Genomic DNA, 13,959 nt, shown 5'->3' with positions numbered 1-13,959 from the left:
TCTTGTTACTGCCCAGGAGCATCAAACCTCCCGTAAATCTGAAATCATGCCCACCTCGTGTGCTACTTGTTTCACGGTGGCTCTGGGGACTGGAGGCCACCGGAGGGCTGCAGACCGAGGGGAGGAGAAGTTCAGTGGACTCGCCTTGGCTTTTGGAAAGCAGAAAGTTAGGCAGAAGAAAGAAATGAGGGCTATAGCTCTCCTGCTCTCCATGGGAAAACCAGCAGTGGTGGCAAACCAGTGTGCGTGGAGATCTGCTCCAAGTCAGTGCCAAGATGCTCCACTGGGCCCATGGTTTCCTCGTAGTTTGAGAAATCTGTTTGGGGATCAAACACAAGACGAGAATGAAGAAGCAGGAAAACAAAAGGCTCGCTTCCGTGCTGTTGTGTTTGACTTCCCAAGGTTTTAATTGCCAAGGGCCGCGTTGGGAGCCAGCTGGCTGCAAAGGGATGCAGATCTCAAGTAAGAGAAGAAGGGGTTTTTTTGGTTGTTTGTTTTTGTTTTGTTTTGGTTTTTTTGTCTCAGGATCTAATAACTGTTATATTTTCCTGCAGGAGATGCAGCTTTGTATACATTTTTTGCCCCCAAATGTGAATTATCATTTTTAGGTACCTGCTTCCTCAGCTCCTACAGCTGCTGTTAAAGCTCCTGCTGTTACTGTTTTACTGCCTATAGGAGTAAGAGGGTAGAAGCAGCAGGAATGGCAAGTATGGAGTCCAAATTGTACCTCAATTTTAGAGTTTTTCTCCTTGGAGCAGAAAAGCGTGCTTTATACGAAGGGGAGATACAGTAGGCGGTTCAGCTTGCAAGCCCTTGGTCCGTGCACCAAGGGATTCCCGTGTCCCTGCAGATGCTGGTGCACAGTGACAGCAGCATCAGGCCCACCAGTGTGTGGCCTGGGGACAGGCTGGACAATCCCAGTTTTGCTGCCAAAACCTTGCTTGTACAATAACTTGAAAAGAGAAAAAAAAGGCCAGCTTAAAAAAAAATATAATAATAAAGCATGGGATATTTGGCACGCCAGTTGTATAAATCTCGACATTAGCTACCTGTGAATCATCCAGCAGCATGTTAATTGGTACCCCTCGGTAGATGAGGATTTGGCATCAGGTCTGCATGTAATTACAAGCCACACACAGAAGGACACAGGCAGCTAATGAACTCCTGCCAAACTCCAGCTCCGCTTCTGCGGCTTTTGAAGTTCGCTGGTCTTTCAGCATTTTGTATAGTAAGCACTGAAAGGCATCAAATCACTCCTTTGACAGCGTTTAGAAAGGGTTGGTTTGTTGAATAACCGAGTCCCTCCAAACTCCCATCTGAGAACTAGAGCATCTATAGGCGCCTTTCTCAACGGAGCAGTAAATAGGCTGGAAATAGAGGACACCCCCGACGAGCTGCTGAGCTCCTGCCTCGCTGACAAGAGCCAGCGGGCTCTGGTTGCCACGATGGGCTGCAAGAAAAGAAACTATTTCCATTTAAAAATCCTTCAAAACCACCCCACCGACGGTACGGGCTTTTTCCCAAGCCTCGAAGTGTTTAGAACCGAGGCTGTGCAAAGCGGGGTGCAGCGTGTTGCGCGCGTCTGCGGTTGCATCGGTGTTAGGAGGGAGGTGGTAAAAGGGGGGTTGGAGGGTTTTTGCCCCGTTGGGAGGGCAGGTTTTCGTGATAGTGGATTTGGAAGGTCGTGGTGCTTTTCCGCGGATGCTTTGTTGCTGGGATCGGATTTGAGCCCGAGCCCTTCTCCTTCTCTTTTCATGTCTGAGGTGACAAAGGGAGTGGTTGTTGAGATAAAAACAATTTCCATGAAAACCTGCGATTTTTCAGGCAAACATACCAGGCGGGTTTCATGGCAGTACCATGGTGAAGAGGAATAATGCAACTTGGCATGAAGCCCTTCCAAAAAAAAACCAAAAAAAAGGGGGAAACAGAAAAGCCTTTGTTGAAATTAACCGCAATAAAGAAAAAGGGACTGCTATTCCCTTGGGCTTCTTTAACCTTTTTTCACCAATTTATTCACACGTTCCTTGACAGCAGGGCACAGCATTGTTACAGGGGGGCTGGAAAGGGAAAATAGGGAATTATCCATTTTTGGTTTTAAAAAGCACGGTACATGGTGTGTCCCTTGAGTCAGTGTGAATAGAGCCTTGGCCATTGCCTGCGCTGTTGGGATGCGGCCCGATTTATATCGTCCCCTGAGGACACGGGGCTACGAAATGTCACCTGGCTGCAAAACGCAGCCACCGCAGGGACGTTTGGGCTGCGCGTGGGAAAGGGGCTGGTGTGACACCGGGTGTGACGAGGTGGACGTGCCCACCGTGGCTGGCCCTTGTGCCAGCGCTGGCCCTGTGCTTGCAGAAGAGGGTGGTGAAATTTGAGGTGTTGCCGTGACGCTGCTGCATCACCTGGATGTGCAGAACATGCAGTTTCTTAGGGGGATAAAAAGCACCCAGAAGTCCGAGATGGTGCGCAGCGTGGAACCGTGCTGTCCCCAAAAATCTCTATTTAGCTTTCGGGGACCCAAATAATTCATAGGGTCTCGTCCAAGGGCAGATGGGTCAGGGTAGGTAAGTCATGCCGTCCTTGTGAGCAGCGCGGGGCGGGCACCTCGTGTCACCGCAGGTGATGGCTTGCCACCGAAGTATCCCAATCCCAGCTGCTTTCAACCGAAGTAAGTCAAACTCCTGCGGGCAGCGAGGTGGCAGCAGCCGTCGCGCCTCCGCCTTCCCCTGCAAAGTCTCCCCTCCCTGTAATACAAAGCTATTTTAATTAGGAGCATGATTTTTTTTTTTTTTTTAATATTACCTGGGTACCAGTGCAATCTCAGTTATATCATGTATTGTTATACATTAGGGTTATACAGTACTCTATGCAGTAACTGCCAACAAAATACAGAGGAGGGAGAGAAGAGATAATATTACGCCTTTTTAACCCATCGGTGAATAGGCAAAGCCTTACTGAGCTCTGCTCTAGGGACCACTGAGATCAAACCCCCATTGCTCGAAGGGCCTTTGGATCGTTTCCACCTACGTTCACGTTTTTTTGCCTTTCAGCACTGTGTACCATGCATTATATCCTGGAAACTCTACCGAATCTCGACTACCGAGGGGGAAAAGTTTCATTTCCAGTTAATCAAGGGAGTTGTGTAATACCATTTTCTCCTGGGGAACTTCCAGAAAAAAGAAAGGAGGAGAGGGAGGGGGGAAAAAAAGGGGGGTATTATATAAAGCAAGTATATTAAGAGGAAATAAATTATGAATTAAAAGTGATTAGTGAACTTTTAAGAAAGAGGTCAGAAGTGCCTTTTGGACTACAAACTTTTTAAGCTTTCAGTGCTTGTATTCGGTTACAGAGTTACAACCCGGCCTTATTTGTGCAGGTGGCTGCTGCTTCAAATCCGAAGAAGGATTTTGCATTTACAATAGGTACATTGACAGAACTGGGTCAGAAAGCTACTCGCAGCAGGCTTCAGCGCTGCGGATGCAGGCTCTGCCGTCTCCTGCACAGAGGCAGTTGCTCCCAAAAACGTGCTTAATTACAGCTGCAGTGCCTGGCCGGGATGCTCCGGGAAGGGGGAGAGGAAACTTGGGAAGTTCAGCAGATGAGTTTTTTTTTTTTTTTTTTAAGAGACCTGATGTTGACCAGGTGAACTGGCTTTTATTTTTGCTTTAAACTCTTTGCGCCTTGATCGATTTAAAAATAATCGAGAGAATTTTGTCGGCTGCAGTTTTATATTTCCATTTGTTCTTGTTAGGGTTTGGTGCGGCCGTGCGAAGAGAAGGAGCCAGGGCTTATACGTGGTGGTGTTTGGGGGCAGTAAGCTGAGATAAGGAGTCTCTGCTTGATATTTTATATACTCAAACAATACCTACAGCCCACAAAACTTTCCTCTTGAATAGAGGTTGATGGAGCGGAGCAGATTTGTTATTATATGGGGAAATATCAGCGTTCACGCAGCCAACGCGGGATGATGTGGATGAAGAGGAGCAGTAGCTCTGCTCACCCTTACATCGGTTCAGAAGAAAGCTCCTACATTTCCTCCAAAGAAACGGGGTGTCACGGCCCTTTCCCGCAGCGCGAGCATTGCCGGGCAGTGGTCCGAGCCCTTCCTCGAAGGCAGAGCCCGGAGGAGTCGTGGTGAGGCAGGGCTCGTTCCAAACCCCGCTGACCGGCAGAGTAAACCGTGTTCGCTTCGTTTGTAATTGAAAACATAATAGTCGCCGCAGTGTATTTTTCACACGATCCGTTTGCCCTGAGTATTGCAGAGTTCACAGATGCATTTTTAATTTTTTTTTCCTCCCTTTATTCGAGCTGGGTCATCCTAGGTCAGACTTGTCATATCTGCGAGACCTTCCAAAGCACTTGGACGTACAGAGGTGCCTCAAAAGATGCTGACACGTTGGGGTTTTCACGGCGTATCACATTTTATTCCTTGCTGTGGACAATGTTAAATGATGGCTTTGTTTCCATCATGTTTGACTGGAGCTGGCTCTGGGTTCCTGTTGATAATGTCTTTTATATTCACCCTCTCCAGCTTTTGCTGGTCGGCCAGTCTGGCTGAAATCTATTTTACCCCACAAATGCAGAATTTTGTATGCGTTTAGGTGTTGTGGCTTGGATAAGACCTTTTGTTCTTATTAATGCATTTTTTAGGTATTAAAAATACATGTGCACTTTAATATAAAGCTCTTTTAACACATCAGCTCATGCCAGACTCCCAGGAGGAACAACTTAACACACTTCTCCTCTTTCTTCCTTTGTATGTGGTGTTTACCTCTGGAAATAGGTAACAGGTACTCTCTAAAACCAGTATTTCTCCCAGCAAAACCAATGGCAACACTCCTGTTCATCTGGAGCTCTTGGAGCGTGGGGCTGGCACGTTGCGCTCCGGCCACGTGAGGAAGCTTTTCTACCAAGGTTTCGAATCCAGAGGAATTTGCAGTGTGTGAGAATACTTTAAACCAAATGTTAAGTTATCTGTGACCGAGAGCCTTTCTATAATAATATTCTCCCAGGATGGTTGGGTCAGTAAGCATGCTCCAGGTTGCACAGGGCTGTATTTACTACAAAGGATGGCTGTGTCTCTGGATGATGGGTTTGGGCAGCCGGTAGAGATACCTGTCATTCGTGCCACCTTTTAGAGGCACTTCCCAAATGCCTCTGCAGCTTGGGGTCTTCAACGTTGTAGGGTTGTTCTTATAGAAAATGAATATTCTTGGCTTTCTTCTTGTTTGCTATTGCGCTAGCAGGCATGAGAAGGCATTTTGCCCAGCGTTCCTGCATAACCAGTTCTTATTAAAAAACAAACAAACAAAAGAAACCCCCAGAAGTAAGAACCCAGAAAATATCATCATCTAGGTCAAAATGAACCTGCGTCTGCCCACTAGGAAATCTCCTGGACTCTGTAGCAGCTGATGGACTTTAAAACGGTGAGGTTTATGTTGAAGTTTCTATGATTTGGCTGAAATATAACTAATAATAATAAAATGGACTGTAATGTCACCCCCTTGATAGGAAGGATACCAGACAGATTGACATAGGTAGGTGCAAAGGTTAGTGTGAGTTACATGGGAGAATGTACATAGAGTAGAAAACGAACTAATATCTTTGTTTTGTGGAAGTCAGCCCATTGTGTCCTAGGACTTTTCCAAACAGGTCAAATCGGAGAAATGCAATATAAGCTGATCCTTGCTTATAGCTTCTTTAGTCCTCTAAAGCAGGTACCTGTTCTACCGTAAAGTCTAGGGTTGGTTTGTGTGTGTGGAGAATTTTCTATCCTCATGTGTCTGTGTAGCTGAGAGTAGTGGAACTGTAATAGAGTTGAATGGGAATCTGTTTTGCAAACAAAGGTATTAGGTGTGTTTCCAAAATACAGGCAGATGTACAGAGCAGTCTTCTGGACTGCTGGAACCAAGGTGAAGAACAATTAAGACTGAGCAGGTAATGAAGTAACAGAGTTGATGGTACTCTGTATTTCTGACGTTAGCCTAGTTGTCTCCTGTGAATATATGGGCCTCAAGTATCCCGATTCAGTCAAAAAACCATTGGGAAGGAGGCACATTACTGATGCTTTCAAGACCTTTAAAAATCCCAACATAATGGCCCAATCCAGTCTGCAGTGGGATCCTTCTTTTGGCTATCGCTGTGCTGCCGATCAGGTCCGCTGGGATTATTTTTTGGTTGACCAAGCTCCTACTGCTCCTTCAGGCACCCATTTTGTTGGTGCTGGTGCAGAATCAGGCCCTATTGTGATTGGCAGCGTATGCCTGATATGATGGAAATGTGGAAATACTTCTATTCTTTGTGTTACTAAATTTTATCTCTGTGTGTGTGTATATATATATAATGTCAACTGGCTTCAAGAGTTGTTCACTCTTGCAGCAGCTGCCAAGTCTAGTCTGCAGTGCTGCAATTCTTCTCTAAAAGCTGGGGAAGCCAACTTCTAAAGCCCCAATAAAAGCCTACCATAGGCTAATCTAGTTTTTATGCATTTTAAAATATGTACAAATATTGTAAACCAAATAAGGTTTATATGTACCCAAGGTCAGCCACTAAGTAGTTCAAATAGAAAGCCCGTCTCTTGTAGGTACCCAAATATTTACAGAGTGTGTCTTGAATGAGGAATTAGATACGCTGCTCAGCCCTGCCAAATTATTTAATGATCTTTTTCACTTATTAAGCTAGATGTTTAATCTACTGAAACCTTAAAAACACGCCCAGGGCCTGGACAGTGGCAGCCAAACACATCACAGAGTGCTTGTTAGAAATTACCATTGCTTTGTTGAGATAGCCAGCAACATCCCACTGACCTGCAGGGTTGAAAGAAGAAAGATTTAGTGGAAAAAACCCAACCTCCATCAAAACCAAACATTAAAAGAAGACCGTGATGGTGTTTAATTTAGTGCAAAGGTGAAGGTTGGCCTGGGAAGATGAGAGCTGCATGGGTGGGTCACTGCAGAAACTCCTTTTCCCCTCCCAATCCCTCTGTGGCTTTTCCGATGGGTGGCCAACAAAAGCTTATCCCCTTTTTTAATATTTTTCCCCCATTAAATCTGCACAGGCGTTAACTTTTCAAAGACTCTGAGATTCAAAGTGCTATACCCAACACAGAGCCCTTTCTTCTGCCTTTGATTTTATGCACATTTCAAGCTGGTCAGAGAGTACGTGGGGCTTTTGCAAGGGTTTTTGTTTAGGCTTGGTGGTGGGGTTTTAGCTTTCATGCTGCCAGCCTTCCCAGGATTATTGCCTATTAATTGCCTTTTAATAAAGGTGCTGACCAAAGAAAGGAATATTTTTTCCTTGGTGCTAGATTTCCAAACTTGATTGGCTTTATTAAATGGAAAGACAAATAAATTTAAACCCTGCACCGAAATATCTTGGTGTAGGACACCAGCGGTTAGAGGTCACCAAGTCACTTGGACTTCCTCCCAACAAAAGCAACATCATTTTTCAATGTCCAGCCCCATGGCATCCCGCGGTGCCTCACACAATTTGTTAGTGTCCACACCTGCTCCGTGCCGCTTGGAGCGGGGCTGAGCCCGTTTGGATGGGGCAGGATCAGTCCCCGAGAGATTTCTATTATGCTCATGGTTTGGAGCCCTGTTTGATCTCCTACAGCATAATTAGATAAAAGCATATGGTTGGGATTTCCTTGTTCTGCTATTAAAGCAGAAAAATCCCCTTTATATAAGGAAAAAAAACCCCTTTCCTTCACCTTGTAAAGTATGTTACAATTCAGAAGGTAATTTCGGCTCCACTTACCTTTCTTGCATTGGAATAAGCAAATCCCTTTGTAGTTTTGTGCTTTAGTTTCCTCTCTCTGTGAGATGGGGATAACAGTGCTTCTCTGGTTGCACAGCCCTATATGGATGCGCCAGGGTTGCCTCCATGCCTTAGGCTATGGTCCATAGGCTGCTGGGTAATTTCTCAGCATGGAGACACCCGTATTAAGGAGGATGTGAGGACCTTCCACAACGTTACTAAAGATTTTGCAGTAGGTCTGTACACGCGGGTGAGGAGTAGCCACAGACAGAATGGCCAAACAGGACCGTTTTTGGAGAAGAGTGACCATCCCCCAAATCAGTGTAATTTTTTGCCCGCCGTGTACGTCTATCGCTTACTTCAATGGAAGCCACCTTTTGTTACCGTTTTCTGAAGTGTACCTCTTGTGTTCTCAGTAGTTTTGTACCATGGGTAGGGGTGGGAAGTGGTGGAGGCTGAAAACTTAGAACCTTTATGGGGTTCAACTGTTGAATTTGTAGGTGTAAGTCACTGCAGCCAGGGATGCGTAATCTGAATTTCCTATTAAAACACTGAATCGGAGAGGTAGACTGGGGCAGAAGAGGTGATGAGGCCAGATGTACCATCTTCACGGTACAACCCTACGCTGCTTGCCTTCCGTTTCCAAGGGCGTGTGGGTTGTAGCCCCATTTCTGGATACTTTTGCCTTCAGCAGATCTCCTAGTGTGAATAATGTCTCTGTGGTGTTTCGCTGAGGGATCCCAAAGGCATCTCTCTCCGCATTTAATTTTCTGTCTTCTTCCAGACTTCCCTCTGTAGTGTTTTTCTGCAAACCCCATTCTCTGGCTGCCTTTTGGCACCGCTACAGGCTTCTCTGTGCTGGAACCCCCTTGCCAAAAAAAATGTGGGTGGTGACCTGGTCACTTAGACAACCTGTCCTCCAAGCAATAACCTTGTGGAAGAAGAGCCATCTTGAGCATGATTTACCGTTCGCCATGGGCTGGGGTCTTCTCCTCCTTGGGTAATTATGGCTGAAAGAGCAGCCTCTCACCAAGCCCTCGAAATCAAAGGCATGTTATGTCTTCTAAGTAATATCCGTTCAGCTATGGAGAGTATGTTTATGTTTCTCATGTTTAAAAAAAAAGAAAAAAGGGGGAAGGGAGGAAAAAAAAAAAAAGGGAATCTGAGGTTACTGTTTTGCTGGAAAAATGTCAAGACTTGATTGGCAATATCCCGCTAAACCACAAGTTTGTAGGAGAGAAAACAAAACCATTGGATTTTCTAAACTATGCCTATGTGCACTTTAAGAAAATGTATACTATATAGGTCAGTTATGCTCTTATTATAGCTGTGGCAAGCGTACATATAATTGAAACGCGGAAATACTACCCCATGCTGTTCAATGAATGAAGGGAAAACAAGTCTTTATTATTCCTGGGTTCACATAATGTATAGGAACACTATTGTCTTTTTTCTTTTTTTCTTTTTTTTTTTTTTTTTTTTTTTAAAAAGCCAGTTTTAGCTTTCAGATGTATTTTATTGTCTGTGGGAACATGTGTTTTACAGACCTGTCATGTGAAAGCTATTAACAAGAGGAACTGGAGAAATAACAATAAGCCACGTAACCGTGGCATGTCTACTCCCTGAGTTCAACTGTTACGCTGCTGCTTCAAGTGCATGTGAAATTGGATCGTGCCGAGCGACGTTAGCTCTTCTCCTGCAATTTTTCATTGGGAAACTGAAGGATTTTTTAAGTGGCCTATTAATATCAGATTGCTGGCATCAGAGGCACATTTTGGGGCCAAGCTGGCAAGGCATCAAAACGGTTAAATAGTGGAATGAAGATCAACTGGATTCACACGAGATGTCCGATTTTTATTTACTAAATCTGAGCTGGGCAGGCAGTTCTGAAACCTTTCCTCGCTGGTTCACACGTGTGGTGGAAACCGTCCTGCCCTGCCAAGCACCGCGGGGCCCGGCGCTTGCAATTAACCCGTTTCCAGAGTTTTTAGAGAGGATCGGAAAGGGGTCCTGAGTGGTGGCCGTGGCCGCTCTTGGGTACCTGAGAGGCTTCAGGTCTGTGTGTGGTTGTCCCTGCTCACGGATGATGGAGATTTTCCTTTTTCTTAAGCCTAACAAAACCTCCTAATAATCCGGGATTAGGCAACCTATTAACATATAGGAAAAGGAGCCAAAATGGGTTGCGCAAAGCGAAATACAGAAGGTGATTCACGTGGAGATGGGGAACGTTATTTTGAGGATACTTTTTAACAACCTGGATGGTACCCTTGCTAATGACATCTAGCAGATTGTGATCACTACAAATGTACCATGGACAAATTTAGGTCAAACCCAGCAGCACTTCATTTTTTGTTATTTTTTTTATTTATTTTAGAAGGAAAAACCGTCTGATGTCTTAGACTTCTAGCTGTGTAAACAAACCCAGAGACACTTAAGCAAGTTAGTGGTCGACAAATATTCCCTAGTGCTTTCTGTAGGATCTGGGTGTGAGACCTGTTGTCTTGGCCCAAGGACAGCTTGAACCGCTGTGCATTTGTTTTCCCCTTACCTGGGTTTCGCTCTGCAAGTGGGAGGAGGGTTTCCTGTACCTTGTGGTTTGTGATTTACTCTGAATGTGGGTTTCAGGGAATTTGGGGCTTGTTTTGGTGGGGATGTACCGCTCCTCTCGGTGATGGGCTTAATAGCGAAGGTGGATGGGGAAACGGAGGCAAAGGGAAGGAGGGTGCCCTGCCCAAGGTAACATCGTGGCTGGGAAATACCCCAGGGCTCTCCTTCTAGGTTGGAGGCAACGTTGTATTTCGCCGAAAGACTTAAAAGAATACGGATTTACAGATGTGCAGCAATTTTGAGACGTGCCCTCCATAGCGTGTGTCCTAACCCATCACCCTGTGGTTTTGAGCAGATCTGCTCCCTGCCTGGTGCAAAGGTCCAGCCGAGCTGTGCAGACGCAGGTCTCCTGCGCAGAGGGTTCACAAGCAGCATTTAAAACCAGATTTCACGTGGCTTTAACGTGATCGAAGGCGAACGGGCTCTGATGGGAGTTCAGCAGCTCTTGTGGACGGGCTGGTCGGGTGCGTGCTCAAGCTTCCCCTCGCATGGATGGGTCAAGGAGCGGTGTCCCACAGCTGCTCAAAGCACGTAGTCTTATGGCGGTAGTAGGTACAAACACGTACGTACCCTGTAAATACAGAGAGAAGGGAGCCAAGGAAGGCTTCAAAGGCAGAAAAGTAGTGGGGATGGAGTGTAGCTGGGCTGCCCAGGTAGGAGAAGCTGTGCTGATACTCGATCCTCCAGTGTTTGTTTGCACAGCTCTGGGTTGCCCTGCCGTGGGGCGCTCGGCAGAGCATCGGGCCCTCCCCGGAGAAAAGTGCCAGATTCGTTTTCATGGCTTTTTGCAGAGGAATTGCTTTAGGGGTCCGTTCCTGTAAGTTAATATTTGCAATGCACAAGGCTTAACTGAAACCAGGCAGTGCAGACATCTGATAACCATAACAGAGGAGATGCTTTTTCCCCGCAAGAGCGACTTGGAAAAGCAAATCCCAATGCTATTCCCTTTGGAAAGATAGCAATATGAAAAGAAAAGCATCAGGAACGGTGCTGCGTGGTTTGCGAGGGGTTTTCTAGCTGGGTCTTTTTTTTTTTTTTTTTTTTTTGGCAAGTTGCTTTTATTTGCCTGTATTGCTGATGGGTTTGGTTGCTGTCTCCCCCTCTTTCTAGCTGGGTTGCCTTTCCTCATCATTGAAACGAGCACAATCCAGCCCTACCAGCGGGGCTTCTACTGCGACGACGACAGCATCAGGTACCCGCTGAAGACGATGGAGACGATCAACGACGCAGTGCTGTGTGCTGCGGGCATCCTCATCGCCATCCTCGCCGTAAGTACCACCTCCGAAACCTCCTCTCCTGTCCCTTGGGAGTCCCCGATGGCTTTTTGTCACCTCTTTAGCCAATGGCACCAATGTCCCATCGGCGTTGGGGGTTTAACTGAGTCTTGCCGGTGTGTCCACGCTATCTGCCGAGGTGCACATCTCCTCCGCGATTATTCGACTTCCGCATAAGCGAGGAGCAGTAAACATTTGCAAATGAAAGCTTGTAATGGGAGGAATGAGATTGCTCTTGAAGCCTGTAAACAGGCCCAAAGCTGTTTGGGCAAGTCTGTGAGCTCTGCGAAAGCTTTTTCACCCTCCAGTAGGAGTTCAGAGCAGAAGCAAAAAGACTTGAGTGTCAGTAAGGACTTGGCATGGTTTGTCCCTATTCAAATAACTCTTGGTATTTGCCTATTTTTTATAAGGCTTAAAAAAAAAAGAAAGGATACATCTTTTCAGCTAACCAGTGCCTGGAAAAGTTTCACAGCTTAGTATTAGATTTTTAAGAGATTGTGTATTACAGTCCTTTTAAAAAGACAATTAAAACCTTCCACAGGGAGCATATTCCCAGAGTCCTCACTGTAAAAAGTAGTTCACGCACCACCTTCCCAATGCCTCCTCATTTCTCTTTTCCTGCCAGCTTTCCTAGAGCTGTGCTAGGAAACGGTTGCACGGTGAGAGCTTTATGCCAGCTAAAAAGCTGAATTCAACCCACGGAGCTGAGCCTCCTTACGCCAGCGTGTATCTGGTGCTGTGGCAGAAGGCAGGAGCCGTCTCCTGCTTGTTGGTTAAATGCTTCCAGCTGAAGATGAAATTCCCCTATGAAAAGTACCTACGTTTTCCTTCTCACCTGCTGGCAGCACAGCTCAGGTGCTTTCCCAGAGCTGCTGCCTTCCTCTTGGCCCTTCAGCTGAGAGGGATGGAGATGGAGAGGTCGGGAGCACTTGTTCCCCTCCTAGCTTTCATCTTTCCTCATAGGAGCAATGTCACGGGCAATAGGTATTTTAGCATGGCATGGTGCCTGCTTTGGTAATACCCCGTCCTCAGCCTTGCTGCTTCGTGCCGTGAATATCTCCATCATTTCCTGACCACATAGACTCACTTAGCAAAGTAGGTCCCCAAAACTGCCTTGTCCCTATGCCCCCTCCCTCCTCAAAACAAGCCCAAAAGGTGCCAGAGCCCCCAGTCTATAAACACAGCAGAATTTTACCCTGCAGGTGAATTACCCCCAAGTGTGGAAAAGCCATAAAAACGAAATGAAAAAGCCTCTCATTTTCGCATTACTGCCTGGGCTGTTGGCACACCGGCTCCATGCGGAGTGTGCTTCTGATCAGTAATGAGGCGGTGGCAAATACAGGAGTTGGAACAGAAACTGGAAACATAGTCAGCTGCCTATGTGATCCATCAACTTTCTAACACGAAATAGCAGGTCAATTAAAAGAGAAAGAAAATCCCCAGAGAATTAGATGTTTCTGCCCTGGTTTCACTGTGCCCACAACAAATGTAACTTAATAAGGTAAATGCAAAAGCTCAGTTATTTGCTGTTGAGTGATACAAATGGCTAACAAGGAATTGAAGCAACAGATTTCTTTGCTATGGCAGCGTGCATGGAAAATTCAAGTCAGCCTGACCTCTTTTTTCAGATGTAACCCAGATACCAGAATTACTGTAGCATAATAGGAATTCCTTCCAAATCCACAAAGCACTGACTCTGCTTCTTTCGCTCACAACGTTTGCCTTTGGAAGGCAGGACAGCGGTTATGAGGACTTCCAGGGAGCTGGCGTTCTGGATAGCGCAGCCAAAATTTCACGCCCTTGCTTTACGTGGCGTCTTGGGCAGTCTAGCCCGGGGTAAAAGGTCCAGGTCATGTTTTAAATGGCTTGAGGACACCCAGAGTGCTCGCTAAGTAAACGGCAGAGGCGAAGACCTTTTCTTCTATCGGGATGTGAGAGGATATGCGTTTGGTTTTAATACCTATATATTTACCGACTTCAGGCAAACTTCTGTGCAGATGACCCTGGAGAGGCTCATGCCCGTGGGCTGTGCACTCTCACGTCTCTCCCGACTGCTCTTTTTGCTGGAAGATGGTTAATCTGATCAGCAGAGAAGCATTTTGATGGTCCCTGGGATGGCCAGGGGAAGGTGACATTTTCCTCTTCCTGAGCCTCGTACGGGTATCACTGCTGTGGTGCCCCGTGTCCCCACACCTGAGAGATCTTGAAAGCCTATGAAAAATACCTAAGAAAAGTAATTTCCTAGATGATCTAAGTTACACAGCTGGATTAGCTGGTTGTTGTACAGTTGAAGGTGATACGCTTCAATGTGATTAGACAC

The 13,959-nt window shown here is 46.1% G+C and overlaps 1 protein-coding gene across 1 annotated transcript in view; it reads left to right on the top strand.

The window, feature by feature from the left end:
- PLPP3 (phospholipid phosphatase 3) overlaps nucleotides 1-13,959 on the top strand; it is a 45,273-nt gene that overhangs the window by 13,585 nt on the left and 17,729 nt on the right. Inside the window, exon 2 of the mRNA XM_052802396.1 lies at nucleotides 11,476-11,633. Within this exon, the coding sequence (XP_052658356.1) occupies nucleotides 11,476-11,633 (158 nt within the window). The remainder of the gene's footprint in view (nucleotides 1-11,475; nucleotides 11,634-13,959) is intronic.

This window comes from Harpia harpyja, chromosome 11, assembly GCF_026419915.1.
Source record: "Harpia harpyja isolate bHarHar1 chromosome 11, bHarHar1 primary haplotype, whole genome shotgun sequence".
In the NCBI taxonomy this organism is placed as follows: domain Eukaryota; kingdom Metazoa; phylum Chordata; class Aves; order Accipitriformes; family Accipitridae; genus Harpia; species Harpia harpyja.
This window is presented reverse-complemented; position numbering and strand designations above follow the sequence as displayed.